Source organism: Pipistrellus hanaki, assembly GCF_964339955.1.
Source record: "Pipistrellus hanaki genome assembly, chromosome: 15".
NCBI classification, from domain to species: domain Eukaryota; kingdom Metazoa; phylum Chordata; class Mammalia; order Chiroptera; family Vespertilionidae; genus Pipistrellus; species Pipistrellus hanaki.
Genome location: NC_140517.1, coordinates 37,582,335 through 37,603,228, shown reverse-complemented (window position 1 = coordinate 37,603,228; position 20,894 = coordinate 37,582,335). Strand labels below are relative to the sequence as shown.

Genomic DNA, 20,894 nt, shown 5'->3' with positions numbered 1-20,894 from the left:
TCAACCCGGACTCTGTTTCCCAGAAGCCTTCGCGGCCTGAGGCGATTCGTCGGGGCGCTTCGCCTGGCGGCAGTTGGTGGACCCGCAGCTGATGGTCGGCGGCTGCGCGTTTCCGGAGCCCCGGCTGGAGCTCTCCTTAGCCTCCCTCCTCCCGACGCTCCCCTCCCGGCCCGGGGCGCCTACCCGAGCGCCGCCTCGGATCAAGTGTCCGTCGAAGGCGGCACGCCCCACCTTGTCTCCCCGCGGCTCGGCGAGGGCCGGACGGCTGCCGCCTCGTCGCCATGGCTCCCACCATCCAGACCCAGGCACAGCGGGAAGATGGCCACAGGTAGACGCTTCACCTTGCAGCTTTATCGTCTGTCCACGTCTCGGCGGGGCGGGGGGTCGGGCTCAGGGTCTCCGTGTAACGTCGCCAGCCCCTCAGGTCCGTGACGTCACGGAGCACTCAGTAGAGCGGGGTTTCTTTAGGGTTGGGGTGTTATCCCTTCCCCCGTGGAGTTGGAGAATTAATGGTTGGAGAATTAATCTTGGGAGATTTTATTCAGAAGGCCAATCCTCTTTTAAAAACTTGGAGGTGCCCCCTTCACGCTGCTGTCAATCTCGTCTTCACCTTTCTACCAATGTCTCTCTCTTGCCCACCAGGCCCAATTCCCACCGGACTCTGCCTGAGAGGTGAGCCCCTTTCTGTTTTCCTAAGAGTGTGGGCCAGGGGGTGGGAAACACAGGTGGGGCCAGTTTCCACACCCAGCGTATCAGCGGTTTTTATTTCTTTATCCTCCATCCTCCTCTTTGGCAACCATTAGCTTGTTCTATCCGTGGGTCTGTTTGTATTTTGTTTCGTTTATTCATTTGTTTTGTGTGGGTTGTTTTTTTAGTGGAATCATATGGTATTTGTTTCTCTATTTCATTTAGTTTCATTTAGCATAACACCGTCTGGGTACACTCCTGTTGTCGCAAATGGCAATTTTTTAGTCTGTCTTATTGCTGAATAACATATATATATATATATATATAGAGAGAGAGAGAGAGAGAGAGAGAGAGAGAGAGAGAGAGAGAGAGAGGGAGTTCTTTATCCACTCAGTTATTGATGGACATCTAGGTTGCTTCTGTATCTTGGCTATTACTAATAATGCTGCAGTGAACATAGGGTTTAATTTTTTGAGGAATCTTTGTACTGTTTTCCATAGTGGCCTCACTAATTTACAATCCCACCAACAGTGTACGAGAGTCCCCTTTTCTCTATATCCTCACCAGCACTTGTTCATTCTGACGGGTGGTGACAATCATAGTGGTTTTAATTTGCATTTCCCTGATGATATTGAGCATCTTCTCATATGTCTGTTGGCCATTTGTCCTCTTTGAAAAATGTCTATTCAGGTCCTCTCCCTATCTATAAATGGATTGTGTGTGTGTGTGTGTGTGTGTGTGTGTGTTTGATGTTAAGTTGTATGAGTTCCTGATATATTTTGGATATTAACCCATTATTGGATATGTCATTTGTGAATGTCTTATCTCAGTAGGTTGCATTTTCATTTTGTAGATGGTTTCTTTTGTTGTGCAAAATCTTTTTAGTTTGATATAGTCCCATTTGTTTATTTTAATTTGTTTTTAAAATTTATTATTATCTCAATATATTTTATTGATTTCAGAAAGGAAGGGAGAGGGGGAGAGAGATAGAAACATCAATGAGAGGGAATCATTGGTACACTTCCTACTGGGGATGGAGCCTGCAACCTGGGCATTTGCCCTTGATCAGAATTGAACCTGGAATTCTTCAGTGTGCAGGCCGATGCTCTATCCACTGAGCCAAACCGACTAGAGCTATGTTTTGGCTTTTGATTTATTTTTTATTTATTTATTTTAAAAAAAATATATTTTATTGATTTTTGTACAGAGAGGAAGGGAGAGAGATAGAGAGTTCGAAACATCAATGAGAGTCATCGATCAGCTGCCTCTTGCACACCCCCTACTGGGGATATGCCCGCAACCAAGGTACATGCCCTTGACCGGAATCGAACCCGGGGCCCTTCAGTCCCCAAGCCGACGCTCCATCCATTGAGCCAAACCGGTCCCGGCTGTTTTGGCTTTTTAAAATATATTTTTATTGATTTCAGAAAGAAAGGGAGAGGAGAGAGAGAGAGAGAGAATATGAATGCCATCAGTGATGATAATCATTGATCAGCAGATCCCTACACGCCTCCCACAACTCAGGCATGTGCCCTGATGGGGAATAGAACCTCCACCTTCTGGTTCATAGGTTGACACCCAACCACTGAGCAACACTGCCTGGGGGATCTATATATGTTTTTATGCTAGTACCATACTGTTTCGATTATTGTAGCTTTCATAGCTTATCAGGGAATATGGAACATCCTTCCACCTTGTTCTTTCTCAAAATTTCTTTTGCTCTTTGGATATTTTTGTGGTTCCATAGAAATTTTAGGATTAATTGTAGTTCTGAGAGGAATGCCATTGGTGTGTGTGTGTTTTTTTTAAAATATATTTTATTGAGTTTTTACAGAGAGGAAAGGAGAGGGAGAGAGAGTTAGAAACATCGATGAGAGAGAAACATCAATCAGCTGCCTCCTGCACCCCCCCACCACTGGGGATGTGCCTGCAACCAATGTACGTGCCCTTGACTGAAATCGAACCTGGGACCCTCCAGTCTGCAGGCCAACACTTTATCCACTGAGCCAAACCAGTTTTGGCTGCCATTGGTGTTTTAATAAGGATAACATGGACTCTATAATTTGCTTTAGGTAGTAAGGACATTTTAATAATATTAATCCTTCCAATTCATGAGCAAGGTATGTCTTCCATTTATTCACATTTTCAATTTATTTCTTCAATGTCTTACAGTTTTCTGAGTACAGGTCTTTTACGCCTTTGGTTAAATTTATTCCTAGATGTTTTATGCTTTTTGATGCAATTGTAAATGGGATTTTCTTCATTTCTCCTTATCATTTGTTAGTATGTATAATAGAAATGCAACAGATTTCTGTATATTGATTCTGTATCCTGCAACTTTACTGAATTCATTCTAATTTCTTTTTGCCAAGATTATTTAGGATTTTTTACATATTGTATGTTTTCTGCAAATAATAGTATTACTTCTTCCTTTCTAATTTAAATGCCTTTTTCTTTCTTTTTTTCTTGTCTGATTGCTGTGGCTAGGATTTCCAATACGTTGAATAGAAGTGGTGGCAATGAGTATCCTTGTCTTATTTCTGATCTTAGAGAAAAAGCTCTCAACTTTTAACCACTGAGTATATTAGGTGGGTTTGGCATATATAAGCCTTTATTATGTTATGCTCCTTCCATATGCAGTTTGTTGAGAGTTTTTATAAAATGATGCTTTTTAAAAATTATGTGTTTATTGATTTTTAGAGAGAGAGGAAGGAAACATAAATGAGAGAGAAACATTTATTGGCTGCCTCCTGCACACCCCTATCTGATTGCTGTGGCTAGGATTTATTACATAGCTTTGTCTTCTTTAGTGTAGATTAGTCCACAACCTGGCCTTCACTGGGAATTGAACTGGAGACCTTTTGATTGTTGGATCGATGTTCGACCACTGATCCACCAAAATGATGCTTACTTTTATCAAACGTTTTCTCTGAATCTATTGAGATGACCTATGGTTTTTATTCTTTTTTAATTTATTTTATTTTTTTATATTATTTCATTAGATTTTTAAAAATATATTTTATTGATTTTTTTTACAGAGAGGAAGGGAGAGAGAGAGAGAGCTAAAAACGTCGATGAGAGAAAAACATCGACCAGCTGCCTCTTGCACACCCCCTACCGGGGATGTGCCCACAACCAACATACATGCCCCTGATCGGAATTGAACCTGGGACCTTTCAGTCTGCAGACCGACGTTCTACCACTGAGCCAAGCCGGTTTCGGCTCTTTTTATTTTTTATTTTTAATATATTTTATTGATTTTTCACAGAGAGGAAGAGAGAGAGATAGTTAGAAACATCAATGAGAGAGAATCATCGATCAGCTGCCTCTTGCACCCCCCCACTGGGGATGTGCCCACAACCAAGGTACATACCCTTGACAGGAATCGAACCTGGGACTTTCTAGTCCCCAGGCCGATGGTCTATCCACTGAGCCAAACCGGTTTCTATTCTTTTTTTTTTTTTTAACTTGATGTGTCACACTGATTTACTGATATTGAACCATCTTTACATCAGTGGTATCCTACTTGGTCATGGTGTATAACCCTTTTAATGTATAGTTGAGTCCAGTTTGGTAATATTTTGTTTGCATTTATGTTGATCAAAGATATTAGCTAGTAATTTTCTTTTTTAAAAAAAATATATTTTATTGATTTTTTGCAGAGAGGAAGAGAGAGGGACAGAGAGTTAGAAACATCGATGAGAGAGAATCATCGATCAGCTGCCTCTTGCACACCTCTTACTGGGGATGTGCCCGCAACCAAGGTACATGCCCCTGACTGGAATTGAACCCGGGACCTTTCAGTCCGCAGGCTGACGCTCCATCCACTGAGCCAAACCGGCTTCGGCTCTTTTTCTTTTTTTAACTTTTGTTGTTAATCCTCACCTGAGGATAGTTTTTCCATCCATTGATTTTTAGGGAAAGTAGAAGAGAGAGGGAAAGAGAGAGAGAAACATAGATGTGAGAGAAACACATCTATTATCTCCTGCACGTACCCTGACCAGGGCTAGGGCTGAGGAGGAGCCTGCAACCAAGGTATGTGTTCCTTTGACTGGAATTGAACCCGGGACTCTTTGGTCCCCAGGCCAATGCTCTATCCACTGAGCAAACCTGGGTAGGGCTCTTTTTTTGACTTTTTAAAAAAAATTTAAATTTAAATTTTTTTATTTTTAAAAATATAATATTTATTGTTCGGATTATTACAGGTAAACATCCCCCATAGCTCCCCTCCATCTGATTCCCCACCCCACCCCATGCCCTTACCCCCCGCCACTGTCTTCATCCATAGGTGTAAGATTTTTGTCCAATCTCTTCCTGCACCCCTCAGACCCTTTCCCACTGAAAATTGTCAATCCACTCCCTTTCTATGTCCCTGATTCTATTATATTCACCAGTCCATTCTGTTCTTCAGATTTTTTATTCACTTGATTTTTAGATTCACTTGTTGGTAGGTATGTATTTTAATGCCTTTTTGTTGTTCATAATTTTTACCGTTGTCTTTTTCTTCTTCCTCTTCTTAAAGAATACCCTTCAGCATTTCATATAATCCTGGTTTGGTGGTGATGAACTCCTTTAGCTTTTTCTTATCTGTGAAGCTCTTTATCTGACCTTCAATTCTGAATGATAGCTTTGCTGGGTAGAGTAATCTTGGTTGTAGGTTCTTGCTGTTCATCACTTTGAATATTTCTTGTCACTCCTTTATGGTCTTCATAGTTTCTGTTGAGAAATCAGCTGACAGTCGTATGGGTACTCCCTTGTAGGTAACTAACTGTTTTGTGTTTTTTTTTTAATTTTAAATCTTTATTCATATTATTACAAATGTTCCTCACTTTTTTTTTCCTTCCATTGCTCCCCTCCACCAGGTTCCCACCTCACCCTCTGCCTTTCCCCCACCCCTCATTGTCTTCATCCATAGGTGCACAGTTTATGTTCAGTCTCTTCCCGCACCCCCCACTTCCCTTTTCCCTGAGAATCGTCAGTTTACTCCCTTTCCATACCTCTGATTCTATTATATTCATAGTTCATCAGATTTTTTAATTCCCTTGGTTTTTAGATTTACTTGATAGTTACGTATTTGTTGTTCATAGTTTTTATCTTTATTTTCTTCCTCTTCCTAAAGAACCCCCTTCAGCAATTCATATAATTCTGGTTTGGTGGTGATGAACTCCTTTAGCTTTTTTTTATTTGTGAAGCTCTTTATCTGGCCTTTGATTCTGAGTGATAGCTTTGCTGGGTAAAGTATTTTTGGCTGTAGGTTCTTGCTTTTCATCACCTTGAATATTTCTTGCCATTCCCGTCTGGCCTGCATGGTTTCTGTTGAGAAATCAGCTGACAGTTGTATAGTTGCTCCTTTATAGGTAATTGCCTTCTTTTTTCTTGCTGCTTTTAATATTCTCTCTTTGTCTTTTGCTCTTGGAATTTTAAGTATGATTTGTCTTGGTATGGTCCTCTTTGGATTCCTTTTGTTTGGGGTTCTGTGCGCTTCCTGGACTTGTAAGTCTAATTTTTTTTTTACCAGGTAGGGGAAGTTTTCTGTCACTATTTCTTTCAGTAGGTTTTCAGTATCTTGCTCTCTCTCTTCTTCTGGGACCCCCATAATTCTGATGTTGGTTCGCTTGAAGTTGTTCCAGAGGTTTCTTATACTATCTTCAACTTTCTGGATTCTCTTGTCTTTTTGCTTTTGCAGAGGAGTGTCTGCTGGCTCTTTATGTTCCAAATCTTTTTTTTTTCTTTTTCTTTTTCTTTTTTAATATATTTTATTGATTTTCCACAGAGAGGAAGGGAGAGGGATAGAGAGTTAGAAACGTCGATGAGAGAGAAACATCGACCAGCTGCCTCCCGCACACCCCCTACCGGGGATGTGCCCACAACCAATGTACATGCCCTTGACCGGAATCGAACCTGGGACCTTTCAGTCCACAGACTGATGCTCTATCCACTGAGCCAAACCGGTTTTGGCTATGTTTCAAATCTTCGACTTGATTCTTGTGATCTTCCATTCTGTTTTTAGGACTCTGTATAATATTTTTTATTTCAGACAATGTATTATTTCTAGCTGATCCCTTTTTATTTCTAGTTGATCCCTTTCCCTTTTCATATCCTCATAGGTCTCGTTTATTTTATTGGCCTTTTCTAGGAAATTCTTGAAAAACCTTATAACCGTGGTTTTGAATTCTATATCCAGTCACTTGTTGTCCTCCATTTCTTTCGTTTGTGATCTGTTTCCTTGTCTCGGCATTTTCGCAGCTTTCCTGAGTTGGTAGGGTGGCTTTGTGTGCTAAGGTGTCCTATATGGTTCAGTGGGTCAGCCTCCCAGTTACCTGAGGTGGACACTCTTGGTGCACCCCTTTGTGGACTGTGTGTACAGCCTTATTGTAGTTAAGTCTTGATTGTTGTTGTTATCACTGGGAGGAACTGACCTCCAGGCCAATTGGTTGTGAGGATCAGCTGTGTCTATGCCGGGAGACAGCCTTATTTGACTAGACTTGGAAAATTGCAAAAGTCTCAAGTGTTCAGCTTGGATGGGGCAGAGTTTCAAGGTGGAGCCTACAGCCTTGGCTTCCTGTCAGTCCCGCCCTATGAGGTTCCTGAGTCTCGGTGTTCCTCAGTGTCCTTTGATACTCCCTGCTTTGGTACTCCCTGCAAGCACCTCTGAGAGAAAGGTGCCCTTGAATTTTGCCCGCTACCAGACAGTCTAGACTCTCTCCCAATGAGCCCGGAACTGGGGTTCAGTGCACTTTGGAGTGGGGTTGGAAGTGGGGTTCAGTGCAGTCCCGAGCTTTTGTCTCCTTCCCGCTAGGACAATCCAGCGGCACAGTCAACAGTTCATCCTCTGTGTGTAACGTGCGTGCCTCCGGAACTCTGTCTTTCGCCGCTCCCGAGTTTCCGCCTTACAGCCCAGATTCCCTCCGTATGAGCCTCGGTCCCCAGGGTTTGGCCTAGAACTGGAGTTCAGTGCAGTTGGAACTGGGGCTCAGCACAGTTCGGAGCTTTTGTCTCCTTCCTGCTAGGGAAATCTAGCAGCAGAGTCAACAGTCCATCCTCTGTGCGCAATGTGCGTGACTCCGGGGCTCTGCCTTTCGCCGCTCCCCTGAGTTTCTGCCTTACAGCCTAGAATCCCTCTGTATGAGCCTGGGCCCCAGGGTCTCGCCCAGAACTGGGGTTCAGTGCAGTAGGAACTGGGGTTCAGCACAGTCCGGAGCTTTTATCTCCTTCCTGCTAAGGAATGCCAGCCAGCACTCAGCTGCCCCTCCTCTCTGGCTCCGTCCTCTCCCCATGCGCGCACCGTGTCTCCGTACCTTAGGCTTTTACAGCTCCTCTGATTTTCCTTCTGGTTTTCTCTTTCCTTCTAGGTGTAGAATTTTCTGTCAGTCAACTTTCCTGTAGTTCTGGATAATGTCCATTTTGTATTTTAGTTGTATTTTTTTGAAATTGTTGTGTGAGGCTGCAGTTAGGCGTTCACCTATGCTGCCATCCTGGTTTCTCTCCTAACTGTTTTCCCCTTGCTGCTTTTAAGATTCTCTCTTTGGCTGAGACCGGTTTGGCTCAGTGGATAGAGCGTCAGCCTGCGAACTGAAAGGTCCCGGGTTCAATTCCGGTCGAGGGCATGTACCTTGGCTGTGTGCACATCCCCGATAGAGGGTGTGCAAGAGGCAGCTGGTCAATGTTTCTCTCTCATTGACGTTCTAGCTCTCTATCTCTCTCCCTTCCTCTCTGTAAAAAATCAAAATATATTAAAAAATCAATAAAATGTATTAAAAAAAAAGATTCTCTGTCTTTTGCTCTTGGCATTTTAATTATGATGTGTCTTGGTGTGGTCCTCTTTGGATTCCTCTTGTTTGGGGTTCTGTGTACTTCCTGGACTTGTAAGTCTATTTCTTTCACCAGCTAGGGAAAGTTTTCTGTCATTATTTCTTTCAGTAGGCCTTCAATATCCTGCTCTCTCTCTTCTTCTGGCACCCCAAAAATCCAGATGTTGGTACGCTTAAAGCCATCCCAGAGGCTCCTTACACTATCCTCACACTTTTGGATTCTTCTTTCTTTCTGCCTCTCTGGTTCGGTGCTTTTTGTTTCCTCATATTCCAGATCTTTGGTTTGACTTTTGGGGTATGTTCTTCTACAGTTGAGTTTCTATTGTATATATTCTTTATTTCAGACAGTGTATGCTTTATTTCTGACTGTCCTTTTCCTTTTTTTTTTTTTTTTTTTTTGGCATTCTCATTAAGGTCCTTGAAGGTCTCTTCAAGTTTCTCAGCGTTTTTTTTTTTTTTTTTTTTTTTTTTTTTTTTTAAGAGAACATTTATTTGGTAAATCACAGGGGTAGCTAAAGTAATTCCTAGAAAAAAAAATGGGCTTAGGAAACAAGTTATAAAGGTAAAGGAAGAGCACTTGGAGCTTGTGAGCAAGAAAGCTAATGGTTCCTGGGGATTGATGGGGGATATAGGTAGAAGGTGCGGCATGCTCCCCAGAAGGAGAGCACACTGGGTTCTTGGTCCTAAGGGTTTCAGGGTAGAGATTTTAGGGGAGGTCCCAGAAGAAGATCTTAGTAGAATATTCAGCAGTTTTCCAGGGGTGTCCTTTCAGGTTTGTGGTCTCCACTGATTGATTGGCTGGCACCAGGGTAGGGGTCATTATTCAATGCTGCTAGTCCTGAGGCTGGTTTTGTTGCTTACCTCTTCTTCCCATACCACCTGGTCCAAATATTATCTTCTCTTGCCTGGCCTTCTACAATAATCTTTTTAGCTCATCTCTTACCTCAGCGGTTTTTTAGAAGATTCTTGAGTAACCTTATAAACGTGGTTCTGAACTGTGTTGTCCAGTAGTTTACTCTCCTCCATCTCTCCCATTCGTGATATGCTTCTGTGTCTCCGCATTTTGGCTGCCTCCCTGTGTTGATGGAGTGGCTTTGTGTGGTAGGTGACCTATAGGGGCCAGTAGCTCAGCTTCCTCAATCACCCGAGGTAGTTGTTCTTGGTACACCCCTTTGTGGGCTGAGTGAAAAGTCTTGGTGTAGTTAAGCCTTAATTGCTGTTGATGCACTGGGAGGAATTGACCTCTAGGTCAATTGGCTGTGGGGACCTGCTGTGTCTATAATGGAAGAACTGCTGTGCTGGAGACAGGCTTATGGTGTAGGCCTTGTTTCAGTGGGGCTTTGGTGCTCATCGAGTCTGCCTCCCGAATGTGTCACTTATGAGAGGAGTTAAAATCTGGTGTCTCACACTGACCACTAGGTACACGCTTCTGGATCTCCAATGGGGGTGCAGTTCAGCTACTGTCTGAGGCCACCCTGCAGGAGCTACAGGGAGAACCACGCCCTCTCCTCACTGCTTGGAGCTTGGAGGCTTTGGAGCTGTCTGTACCAGGTTGCAAGTTTGCTAGGTTAAACTGCAATAGAGAAGGCCATTCATATGCAAAAGCCACTGCTTGGAGCTTGGGTGTGTTTGTAGATTGTGCAGGGTGGTATCTCAGAGTGTCACTAGGCTAGGGCGTGGCAAAAAGCGATGGCTGCCAGTCTTTCTGACAGCGTCCCCGTGTCTTGCACCCCAGCACAGCAAACAATTATAATTATTCTTGCGCGCAGCTCTGCAAGCAAGCTACCCTCACTTTCTGACCCAATGACAGACAGTCCAGCTTCTACCCAGAAACTGGATTTCAGAGAGATTGAAAGCTTGTCTCTCTTCGGGTTGAAGAAAGCAACACGTGCCGCCAGCCAGGATCCGCCGCCAGCCAGGATCCGCCACCAGCCCGTATGGCTCGAGTGCCCCTGTACCTCAGTTTTTCAGCGCTTGTGCCCTGAATGCTCTTTTGTCTTTCAGTCTAGTTGTAGAACTTCCAGTCAGCCAGCTTTCCCGTGGTTCTGGGTGATAGACGGTTTTTCTTTTAGTTGTAGTTTTGAAATTGTTGTGCACGGCAGCAGTTTAGATGTTTACTTACGCCACGATCTTGGATCTTTCCTTTTTTTGACTTTTTATAAGAGTTTATTTGAGCCAAGCTAACATGTAAGAAAGCAAGACCTCAAATGCTCCCTTTTTTTGTAATGTGTTTGGTTTCAGTATTAAGGTAATACTGTCTCTGTAGAATGAATTTGGAAGTGTTCCTTCCTCTTCAATTTTTGGCGATACTTTAAGGATTGATGTTAACTCTGAATGTTTGGTAGAATTCACCTATGAAGCCATTTGGTCCTGGACTTTTATTTGTTGAGAGTTTATTTTTTTATTACTACTTCAATTTCATTGCCAGTAATTGGTCTTTTTAGATTTTCTATTTCAGTCTGGTTCAGTCTAAGGAGGTTATGTCATTTCTAGAAATTTATCCATTTCTTCTAGATTGTCAAATTTGATGGCATATAATTGTATTTTTTGAGTGAGTCTGTTTATTGCTGGTGTTGGATGTACCTTCTCTTTCATTTATGATTTTATTGGGCCTTCTTTACCAAAGGTTTGTTAATTTTGTTTATCTTTTCAAGGAATCAGCTTTTAGTCTAATTGATCTTTTTTATTGTTTTTAAAATTTCTCTTTCCATTCTGACCTATTTCCTTCCTTCTGATTACTTTGGGTTTTGTTTTGTTTTGTTTTTTGTTCTTTTCTACTTCCTTTAGGTATAGAGTTAGATTGTTCATTTGGATTTTCCTTTTTAAAAGACTTTTAAGAATTGGCTTAAAAATATTTTTATTGATTTCGGAAAGCAAAGGAGAGGGAGGGAGAGATAGAAACATGCGTGATGAGAATCATTAATTGGCTGCCTTCTGCACACATACCCTACTAGGGATCCAGTCTGCAACCCGGGCATGTGCCCTTGACCAGAATAGAACCCTGGTCCCTTCAGTCTGCAGGCTAATGCTCTCTGTATACTGAGCCAAACTGGCTAGAACAAGAATTTATTTTTAGAGTCCGCGCTGCCTCTCCAGCCCCAGCCCGCACGGCCCCGCGGCCCCGGCGTGAAGCCCACACTCGGGAGCCTCTTGCGCTATGGCCGCCGCGGGGGTGGGGGGTGGAGTGGTGGTGGTGGTGCCCGGCTTCTGCGCGCCTCCTCCGCAGCCGGCCGTGGGCGGGGCGGCCCGGCAGTGGCTGCTGGTCGCCAGGGCCTCGTGGGAGCCAGCGGCCTCCCTGGGAGCTGGGCGAGCGGCGGCGCTGTGAGGCGGCCACTGAGCCTGTTGGCCCAGGCGCGTTGCAGCTCAGAAGATAAAATAACAGTCCACTTTTTAAACCGAGACGATGAAAAATTTAACAACCAAAGGAAAAATCGGTGACTCTCTGCTAGATGTTGTGATTAAAAATAATCTAGATACTGATGGTTTTGGTGCATGCGAGGGAACCTTGGCTTGCTCCACCTGCCACCTCATCTTTGGAAAGCACATATACGAGAAATTAGAAGCAATCACTGATGAGGAGAATGACTTGCTTGATCTGGTGTACGGGCTAACAGATAGATCCCGGTTGGGCTGCTAAATCTGTTTGACAAAGTCTGTGGACAAAATGACTGTGCAAGTACCAGATGCCATGTCTGATGCCAGACAATCCATTGATATGGGCAAGACCTCCCAAGATAGAATAAATGGGAAGATTTTCACAAAATTTTACCCATTTTTATAATTACTATTTCTTAATTAAATGAGAGCGTGGATGAATGGGTTTACTATTATGACCTGCTTTACTACTTTAATTCACCTTGTATAACTATTGAATTTTGTAGTCCGAAAGTATGCAATCTTTATTTTGTTTAAATTATAAAAAGCAAATCAAATATTAGAAAACATATTTTATCAAATATATTTAGCAACTTTAGCAAAATATTTTCATATGAATTCTATGCCTAGTTGCCTATAAAGTAGGTTTAAAAAGGCACTGTCCCTGTGAGATGCAGGTGAAGGCAGAGATCCAAGATCACTTGTCTAGGGCCATACAGTGAATTAGGAAATTGTACCAGAACCCACATCCTATTACTACAAATTTAATGTTTAGATTGAAACTGAAGAAATTATGAATATCTTATTTAGAATAGTAATTAGTGTGAATGTGAATGGAAAAAATACTGTTGCTTTGTTCACTGATTAATTTCAAAGATAGTTGTAACCTTATAAATATTTCAAAATTTTATTCAGTGAAAAGTTTCAAGTCTGAGCATAGGCAATGTAACTCTGTCAAATAAGTTTGATCTCAATCTTTTAAGAAGGGCTAGGTTTTACTGTTGTATTGTGTTTTGAAAGAAGTTGGGACTAAACTGGAGGAATGAAAGTTATTTTTAGAGAGAGAAACATAAATGTGAGAGCAAAACATCAATTGGCTGCTTCCTGTATGCCTGCTGCCAGGACATGTGCCCTGACTGGGAATTGAACCAGCAACCCTTTGGTGCCCAGGATGACATCTAACCAAGTGAGCCATACTGGCCAGGGCTTTTGGGATTTTTCTCATTTTTTTGAGGTAGGCCTGTATAACTATGAACTTTCTTCTTAGAACTGCTTTTACTGCATTCAGTAAATCTTGAAAAGTTGTTTTCTTTCAAGATAGTTTTTTTTTTTTTTTAATATATTTTATTGATTTTGTACAGAGAGGAAGGGAGAGAGATAGTTAGAAACATCAATGAGAGAGAGTCATCGATCAGCTGCCTCTTGCACACCCCCTACTGGGGATATGCCCACAACCAAGGCACATGCCCTTGACCGGAATCGAACCCGGGACCCTTCAGTTCCCAAGCCGACGCTCTATCCATTGAGCCAAACCGGTCCCGGCTCAAGATAGTTCTTGATTTCCTTTTTTATCCATTCATTTAATAGCATGCTGTTTAGTCTCCATGTATTTGTTTTTTCCAGTTCTCTTGCTGTAGTTGATTACTAGTTTGATGATATTGAGGTTAAAAAAGATGCTTGATAATGATTTCAATCTTTTTGAATTTAAGGCTTGTTTTGTGGTCTTAGTCTACTAGAGGGTGTGCCATGTGCATTTTATTTTAAAAATATATTTTACTGAGTTTTTACAGAGAGGTAGAGAGAGGGATAGAGAGTTGGAAACATCAATGAGAGAGAAACATCAATTAGCTGCCTCTTGCACACCCCCTACTGGGGATATGCTTGCAACCAAGGTACATGCCCTTGACCGGAATCAAACCTGGACCCTTCAGTCTGCAGGCCTAGGCTCTATCCCCTGAGCCAAACTGGTTTCAGCTGCCATGTGCAATTTGAAAATGTGCATTCTGCAGCTTTTGGGATGAAACATTCTATAAATGTCCATTAAGTCCATCTGTCTAATGTGACATTTAAGGCCATTATTTCCCTATTAATTTTGTGTCTTGATGAACTCACCCATTGATGTGAATGGAGTATTAAAGTTACCTACTATATTTTATTACTGTGGATTTCTCCCTTTATGTCCATTAATATTTGCTTTATATATTTAGGTGCACCTATGTTGGGTATGTAGATATTTATAATTGCTTTATTCTCTTCTTGGATTTACCCTCTATATTATTCTATAATTATGTAATGTCCTTGTTTGTCTTTACATTTTTTGTTTTAAAGTCTATTTTCTTGCCATTTGAAAACAATAATTTATTGCTTTTTCCTCCAAAGCTTTGTGAATTTACACAAACAAAAAATCAAAGTTTACAGACTGCTTATTTCAGACTAAGAATGCAAGAGGTGAGAACCTGGGCTACCACGGTCATGGGTGTGTACCAGATATGCACTGGCATTAGAAACAAGGCCTCCCTAGATTTATTTTATTGCCTTCATAGATGATGCATCACTCACACCATCTCACATGCTACATGTGGGTCCTTAGTCAAAGTCAATGTAATGGTGCAGAGGTTTTTTTGTTTTTCTGCTCTCTTGCTATATGAAATTTTCAGTTCATTTCTGGAAAATAAATTGGCCAATAAATTCATTTTGTTCTGCTTCTACTTTACACAAAGCTTCATATTCAATCCGATACCTTTCAGGCTGCATTCTTTTCTGTTATTAGTGCTTGGAGTTATTGCTATTGGGCTTCTCTCTGCTTTGCTATAGATTTGAGCAAATTCTGAGCACCAAAAGCCTTCATCTTCTCATTTTCTGCTTCTTTTGTAAGTTGGTCAACAAGCTCAAGTAAACCAACTATTTTCTGAAATTGGCCAATTTTGTCCATAAAGCCCTTATACTCTTCTTTGAGCTCTATGGTCTGGGTAACCTCTGGGCCCAACATCTGCAGCTTGTTCAGTTCATCAAAGTGTAGCTCTGCTTCACCCAGGATGTCCTTGTCCATAGCTTCCGACCTTGCAGTGGTGGCACTTGGCAGCCCAGGCTGAAGGTAGTTTCTTTCTTCGGTCCATGGCTGCAGTACCTGGCCCACCAATCTCAGCTGCTGCCACTGCTACAGTTTATTTAATTTTTATTGAAAATTATAGCCTGTCTGATGTGGCTCAGTGGATTAAGCATCGACCCATAGACCTAGAGGTCCCAGGTTTGATTCCCAGTTCAGGACACATGACTAGGTTGCAGGCCTGATCCTCAGTAGGGAATGTGCACGAGGCAACTGATAAATGTTCGCTCTCATAGATGTTTCTCTCTCTTCCACTCTATCTACAAATAAATAAAAACATTTAAAAAATAAAAAACATATTTACTGATTTTTAGAGAGAAACATTTATTGTTCCACTTATTTATGCATTCATTGGTTGATGTGCCCTGACTGGGGATTGAATCTGCAACTTTGGCATATCAGAACAATGCTCTAACCCAGTGGTCGGCAAACCGCAGCTTTCAAGCCACATGCAGCTCTTTGGCCCTTTGAGTGTGGCTCTTCCACAAAATACCACGTGCGGGCGCACACATACTGTGTTTCCCCGAAAATAAGACCTACTTACAGGTTTCCTTCTGAGTGAAATATAAGGCATCCCCCCAAAAATAAGGCCCCCCTAGGCTAAACATGAGAGATTTGGTCCACTGATTCTGAAAGAAATGGAGACACAAGAAATTCACCAGGAAATTCAGGAATTGGATTGTTATGATGATGTTCCAGAAGATGATGACATGATTGTCATTGAATAAATGAGTAAATTCTTGATACTGTAGGATTCACAGTTTGTCTGGTTTGTGTTGACAACTACTGTACTACCGTACCGTATACAGGTAATAAATTTCCTTTATTTCATTTAACAATAAATGTGTACCGTATTCTTCTTCATGGAAAAATAAGACATCCCCTGAAAATAAGACCTAGCGCATCTTTGGGAGCAAAAATTAATGTAACACAGTCTTATTTTAGGGGAAACAGGGTACAAACTTCGTAGCCCATGTGCAGAAGTTGGTTTTCAGCCTGGGTGAATCTATTTTGAAGAAGTAGCGTCAGAACACTCAAGGGGCCAAAGAGTCACATGTGACTTGCAAGCCGTGGTTTGCTGACTACTGTTCTAACCAATTGAACTACTTGGCCAGGGCTCCAGCTTTCCTTTTGTTTCTATTTATATGGGATATCTTTTTTCCATCCTTTCACTTTCAACCGGTATATGTCTTATTTTTTATAGATATATTTTTATTTCAGAGAGGAAGGGGAGAGAGGTAAAACATCAGCGATGAGAGAGAATCATTGATCTACTGGGGATCGAGCCTGCAACACGGGCATGTGCCCCAACTGGGGATCTAACCGTGAACTCCAGGTTCACAGGTGGACACTCAGCCGCTGAGCCACGTCAGCTGGGACAGTGTATGTTTTAAAAAAATATTTTTTTAATTGATTTTAGGGAGGGAGAGAGAAACATCAATGAGAGAGAACACTGATTGCCTGCCTCCTGCATGCCCCCTACTGGGGATCTGGTCTGCAACCCAGGCATGTGCCCTGACTGGAATTGAACCATTGACACTCCCTTCCCTAGCCATTCCCACCCTGGGCAACCCCCACTGCCCCAGTGTCTGTGTCCACTAATATGCATACATACAAGTCCTTTGGTTGCTAACTCCCCCTCCCCTGCCATTTATCTCTGGATCTATTCTTGTTCTTCAAATTAGGGTCATGTTTTTTAATCTAGTCAGCCATAATATCTATTGGAGTACTTAATCCATTTACATTTAAATTATTGATAAGTATGCACTTATTGCCATTTTGTTCATTGTTTTTTGGTCTTTTTAATAGCTCTCCTTTGTTCCTTTCTTGTGGTTTGCTGGCTTTCTCTAGTATTTTGTTTGGGTTCTTTCTCTTTTTTGTACTTTTTGAGGTTTATGTCAATCACTAGCAGTTAAAGCTAATAGGCATTTAAATTCAAATATATTCTATAAGGATTACATTTTTATACCACACTTTATATTATTTAATGTTGTTTTAGGTCTTTTTTGTGTTGTCTCCTCTCTACTTACTGTAGTTTGAGTTGCGTTTGATGCTTTTTCTTTTGGCCTTCAGAGTAGCTTTTTAAAGGAGCCATTCTATTCCTAGATCTGGAGTGGTCTGCCGAGTCAAGTACTGCAATAGCCTCCCTGACATCCCCTTCGACCCCAAGTTTATTACCTACCCTTTCGACCAGAACAGGTGAGATTTAAGATTGGGAATGGGAAATAACTCAAGAGTATGAGCGCCTTGCAGGCAAAGACTGCTTCTCGTTGACTGTTCTCTCCTCTGGGCCTAGAACAGTACCTTGTGCATACTATAGTAGTAGGTGCCTGGTAAATATTTGTTAATGAGCAAGCAGTGTCCAAGTTTCTTCCCATTGGAGAACCAGTATTTGGACTTGAACATGGGGGAACATTCCACTGAGTTCCTCCCTGTAGAAATTTAGCCTCTGTGAAGCAGGGATTTGAGGGGTAAAGCTGAGTCAGGAAACCATAATGGGCATGTTTCCCTACCTAGGTTCGTTCAGTACAAAGCAACTTCCTTGGAAAAACAGCACAAACATGACCTCCTGACTGAGCCAGACCTGGGGGTCACCATCGATCTCATCAATCCTGACACCTACCGCATTGACCCCAATGGTATGTAGGGAGGCAGGGAGGGCCTCCTTTAGGCTAGCAAAGGCCAGGCCTGGACCTCTATCATCGTTTCTTACTCCCTTACTCTCCTCTAGTACTCTTAGATCCAGCTGATGAGAAGCTTCTGGAAGAGGAGATTCAGGCCCCCACTAGCTCCAAGAGGTAAGGGGATAGGATGCTGAGTGGGGACTGGGCCCTGGCTCCAATGGAAGAGGGTGGTGAGGTCCTGAAGTGCCTGATCCTCCACTTTAGGTCTCAGCAGCATGCAAAGGTGGTGCCATGGATGCGGAAGACAGAGTATATCTCCACCGAGTTCAACCGTTATGGTGTCTCCAATGAGAAGCCTGAGGTCAAGTAAGTTGTGGTAGGTAGGGAGGAAACGTGGAAATTTCAGGTGTGTCCAGTGGTCCCTAAAAGCCTTTCTTTCTCTTCACCCCTAGGATTGGGGTTTCTGTAAAACAGCAGTTCACTGAGGAAGAAATTTACAAAGATAGGGATAGCCAGATAACAGCCATTGAGAAGACTTTTGAGGATGCCCAGAAGTCGGTAACTGAAGGACTAAGATGGGGAGGCAGAAAAAGAGGTGGCTTCAAAACTCTTCATCATCCTCCTCCTCACCCTGTTTGTGTTCCTACCAGATCTCCCAGCATTACAGCAAGCCCCGAGTGACACCGGTAGAGGTCATGCCCGTCTTCCCAGACTTTAAGGTCAGATTTGGTACACAGGAGGCAGAGTTGTGTCATCTCTGCATGTCTCACTTCTAACTCCAGTGTCCTCTGTCCACAGATGTGGATTAATCCATGCGCTCAGGTAATCTTTGACTCTGACCCAGCCCCCAAGGACACGAGTGGTGCAGCTGCATTGGAGATGATGTCTCAAGCCATGATCAGGTAAGTGGCACTGCTGCCAACCTTGGCCTATTTCTCATTGCCCTTTGTCCTCATTTATCACTGCTTTTCCTCTTCCCCAATCAGGGGCATGATGGACGAGGAAGGGAACCAGTTTGTGGCCTACTTCCTGCCTGTGGAAGAGACGTTGAAGAAACGAAAGCGGGACCAGGAGGAGGAGATGGATTATGCACCGGATGATGTGTGCGTGGGTTGTGGACCGAGAAGTGTGTATCCCTTTCTCCCTCATAGGGAACAAATGGGGCTAACCCTGTCCCCCTCATCCTCAGATATGACTACAAGATTGCTCGGGAATATAACTGGAATGTGAAGAACAAAGCTAGCAAGGGTTATGAGGAAAACTACTTCTTCATCTTCCGAGAGGGTGATGGAGTGTACTACAATGAGTTGGAGACCAGGTACTTGGCACATATTTCTACCTCAGATTAGCATGGGCCTGTGCTTCAGGGTCAAGATCCTAGGATATGCCACCCTGGAGGACGTTTGTACCTAAAGATTTGTCACAGAAGCCTGCTCATGCATGTGGGCTAGCTCTGTTTCTAACACAGTAACCCACAGAGAAAGTTGTTACATAAACACTGGAGCTCTTTAGACCTCTTGTGTAGGGTAGACAGCCAAATTTCCCGATATTAAGAGATTTCATGTGAAAGTAAACATAGCTAAAGTATTGGATTATACATAAAATTAGCATATTTAAAATGAGATCCTAGATACCCAAGTTAAAAAATGTGACCCCAAAAACTCTTCTCCGATGGCTAAAAGTTTATTTTTGGCTGATGCCTTTGGTGTAAGGGTTGGAAAAAAGTGTGACCTTGAATTTTAAGTAGAGATTACAAATTCTGATCCTGTAAGCCAAGCAGGAAATTTGAAAGAAGGCACAATGGGCTGGTGGGATCTGGGTGACCTAGAACTGTTGGCATTCTCCAAGGGGCACCTCAACCCAGCTCAACAAAAGATTCCAATCCATTGCTGATAAGTTGTAGGAAGCAAAAAGACCTGGTGGGGCCATAGATTCATATTTTCCCTAAACCAGACATTTAGGGTCTATGTTTTTAAGCATTGGTAACTAATTCACATTAAAATTTATACACACACTTTATGAAGTGCAGAGCAACCAAACTGCCCCTCACCTGCCCCAAACTAGAGTTTAATCTCCCTTATTAAATCTGTATTTATTCTCATCTGTTCTGGGCTATGCATTGGTGAGGAATTGAAGAACCACGTTGGAGTTCTCACTGGGGGGTTTTAACTGAATCTTCCACACCCCTCCCCAACTTGCCCACTGCAGGGTCCGCCTAAGTAAGCGCAGGGCCAAGGCTGGGGTTCAGTCGGGTACCAATGCCCTGCTTGTGGTCAAACACCGGGACATGAATGAGAAGGAATTAGAAGCCCAGGTAACAATTACCACTGGCTCAGGGCACCCAAGGGGAGTGTGGTGGTGGGTAAAAGGGACACAGAAACCTGATAGAATACTTTCCCTTCCCCCCTGCTGCTTCCCAGGAGGCACGGAAGGCCCAGCTGGAGAACCATGAACCTGAGGAAGAGGAGGAAGAGGAAATGGAGACAGAAGAGAAAGAAGCTGGGGGCTCAGGTAAAGCTGCATGGGCTAATCCCTGGGAACTCTGGGAGGGTGGGAAACTGGGTCTCACTTCTTTCTGTTCTCTCACAGATGAGGAGCAAGAGAAGGACAGCAGCAGTGAGAAAGAAGGCAGTGAGGATGAACGCTCAGGCAGTGAGAGTGAGCGGGAAGAGGGTGACAGGGATGAAGCAAGTGACAAGAGTGGTAGCGGCGAGGAGAGCAGTGAGGATGAGGCCCGAGCGGCCCGGGACCAAGAGGAGATCTTCGGCAGTGACGCGGATTCAGAGGACGCAGACTCTGATGATGAGGACGGAGGACGGGCCCGTGGCAGCGACAATGATTCAGAGAGTGGCAGCGATGGAGGTGACCAGCGGAGCCCCAGTCCCAGCCGCAGCCGCAGCCGCAGCCCCAGCGGCAGCGCCAGTCCCTTCCCCAGCGGCAGCGAGCACTCAGCCCAGGAGGATGGCAGTGAAGCCCCAGCTTCTGATTCCAGCGAAGCAGACAGTGACAGTGACTGAATCCTTTCAGGGCTGGCGCAGACATGATTATTATGCACAGGAAGGCACTTTTCTGTGGTGTATTTGTGAGCCTTTCAATGTTTCCCTTCCCTCCTCCAAACCTTTGCTGTTAATAAAACCAGTTTCTCCCCTTCCCAGTCCTTATGGTCTCCTTCTGCCTACATCTCCCCCTCCCACTCCGTCACCCTCTCCATCCCTACCCCAGGTACTCAGTGGCCTCAGCTTAATGGCACAGAAGCAAAGGCCACAGGTTTTCAATGAAATGTAGCATAAC

The 20,894-nt window shown here is 43.3% G+C and overlaps 2 protein-coding genes and 1 pseudogene across 3 annotated transcripts; 2 read left to right on the top strand and 1 right to left on the bottom strand.

Moving 5' to 3' along the window:
* Positions 1–61: 61 nt before the first annotated feature.
* On the top strand, positions 62–20,760 carry PAF1 (PAF1 homolog, Paf1/RNA polymerase II complex component). The gene is made up of 14 exons (XM_084860876.1): positions 62–328; positions 643–672; positions 17,086–17,178; positions 17,497–17,618; positions 17,711–17,777; positions 17,868–17,969; positions 18,056–18,161; positions 18,254–18,322; positions 18,402–18,505; positions 18,590–18,706; positions 18,793–18,921; positions 19,812–19,917; positions 20,024–20,114; positions 20,193–20,760. Exons 1-14 carry the CDS (start codon positions 282–284, stop codon positions 20,618–20,620), a joined length of 1,611 nt encoding a protein of 536 aa, XP_084717002.1. The 5' UTR covers positions 62–281; the 3' UTR covers positions 20,621–20,760.
* LOC311633785 (adrenodoxin-like) lies at positions 10,436–12,921 on the top strand (annotated as a pseudogene). The gene is made up of 2 exons: positions 10,436–10,444; positions 11,556–12,921. The product of its transcript is annotated as an adrenodoxin-like (transcript).
* Positions 13,114–17,078, bottom strand: LOC311610049 (intraflagellar transport protein 20 homolog). Its single transcript, XM_084860904.1, has one exon. The coding sequence runs from the start codon at positions 14,920–14,922 to the stop codon at positions 14,659–14,661; it is 264 nt and encodes an 87-aa protein (XP_084717030.1). The 5' UTR covers positions 14,923–17,078; the 3' UTR covers positions 13,114–14,658.
* Positions 20,761–20,894: the final 134 nt, after the last annotated feature.

Coding starts and splice junctions, on each gene's coding strand:
- PAF1 (XM_084860876.1), top strand. CDS start 282: ATGGCTCCCACCATCCAGACCCAGGCACAGCGGGAAGATGGCCACAG. Junction 18,922..19,811: donor TACAATGAGTTGGAGACCAG/GTACTTGGCACA, acceptor TGCCCACTGCAG/GGTCCGCCTAAGTAAGCGCA. Junction 19,918..20,023: donor AGAAGGAATTAGAAGCCCAG/GTAACAATTACC, acceptor GCTGCTTCCCAG/GAGGCACGGAAGGCCCAGCT.
- LOC311610049 (XM_084860904.1), bottom strand. CDS start 14,922: ATGGACAAGGACATCCTGGGTGAAGCAGAGCTACACTTTGATGAACTG.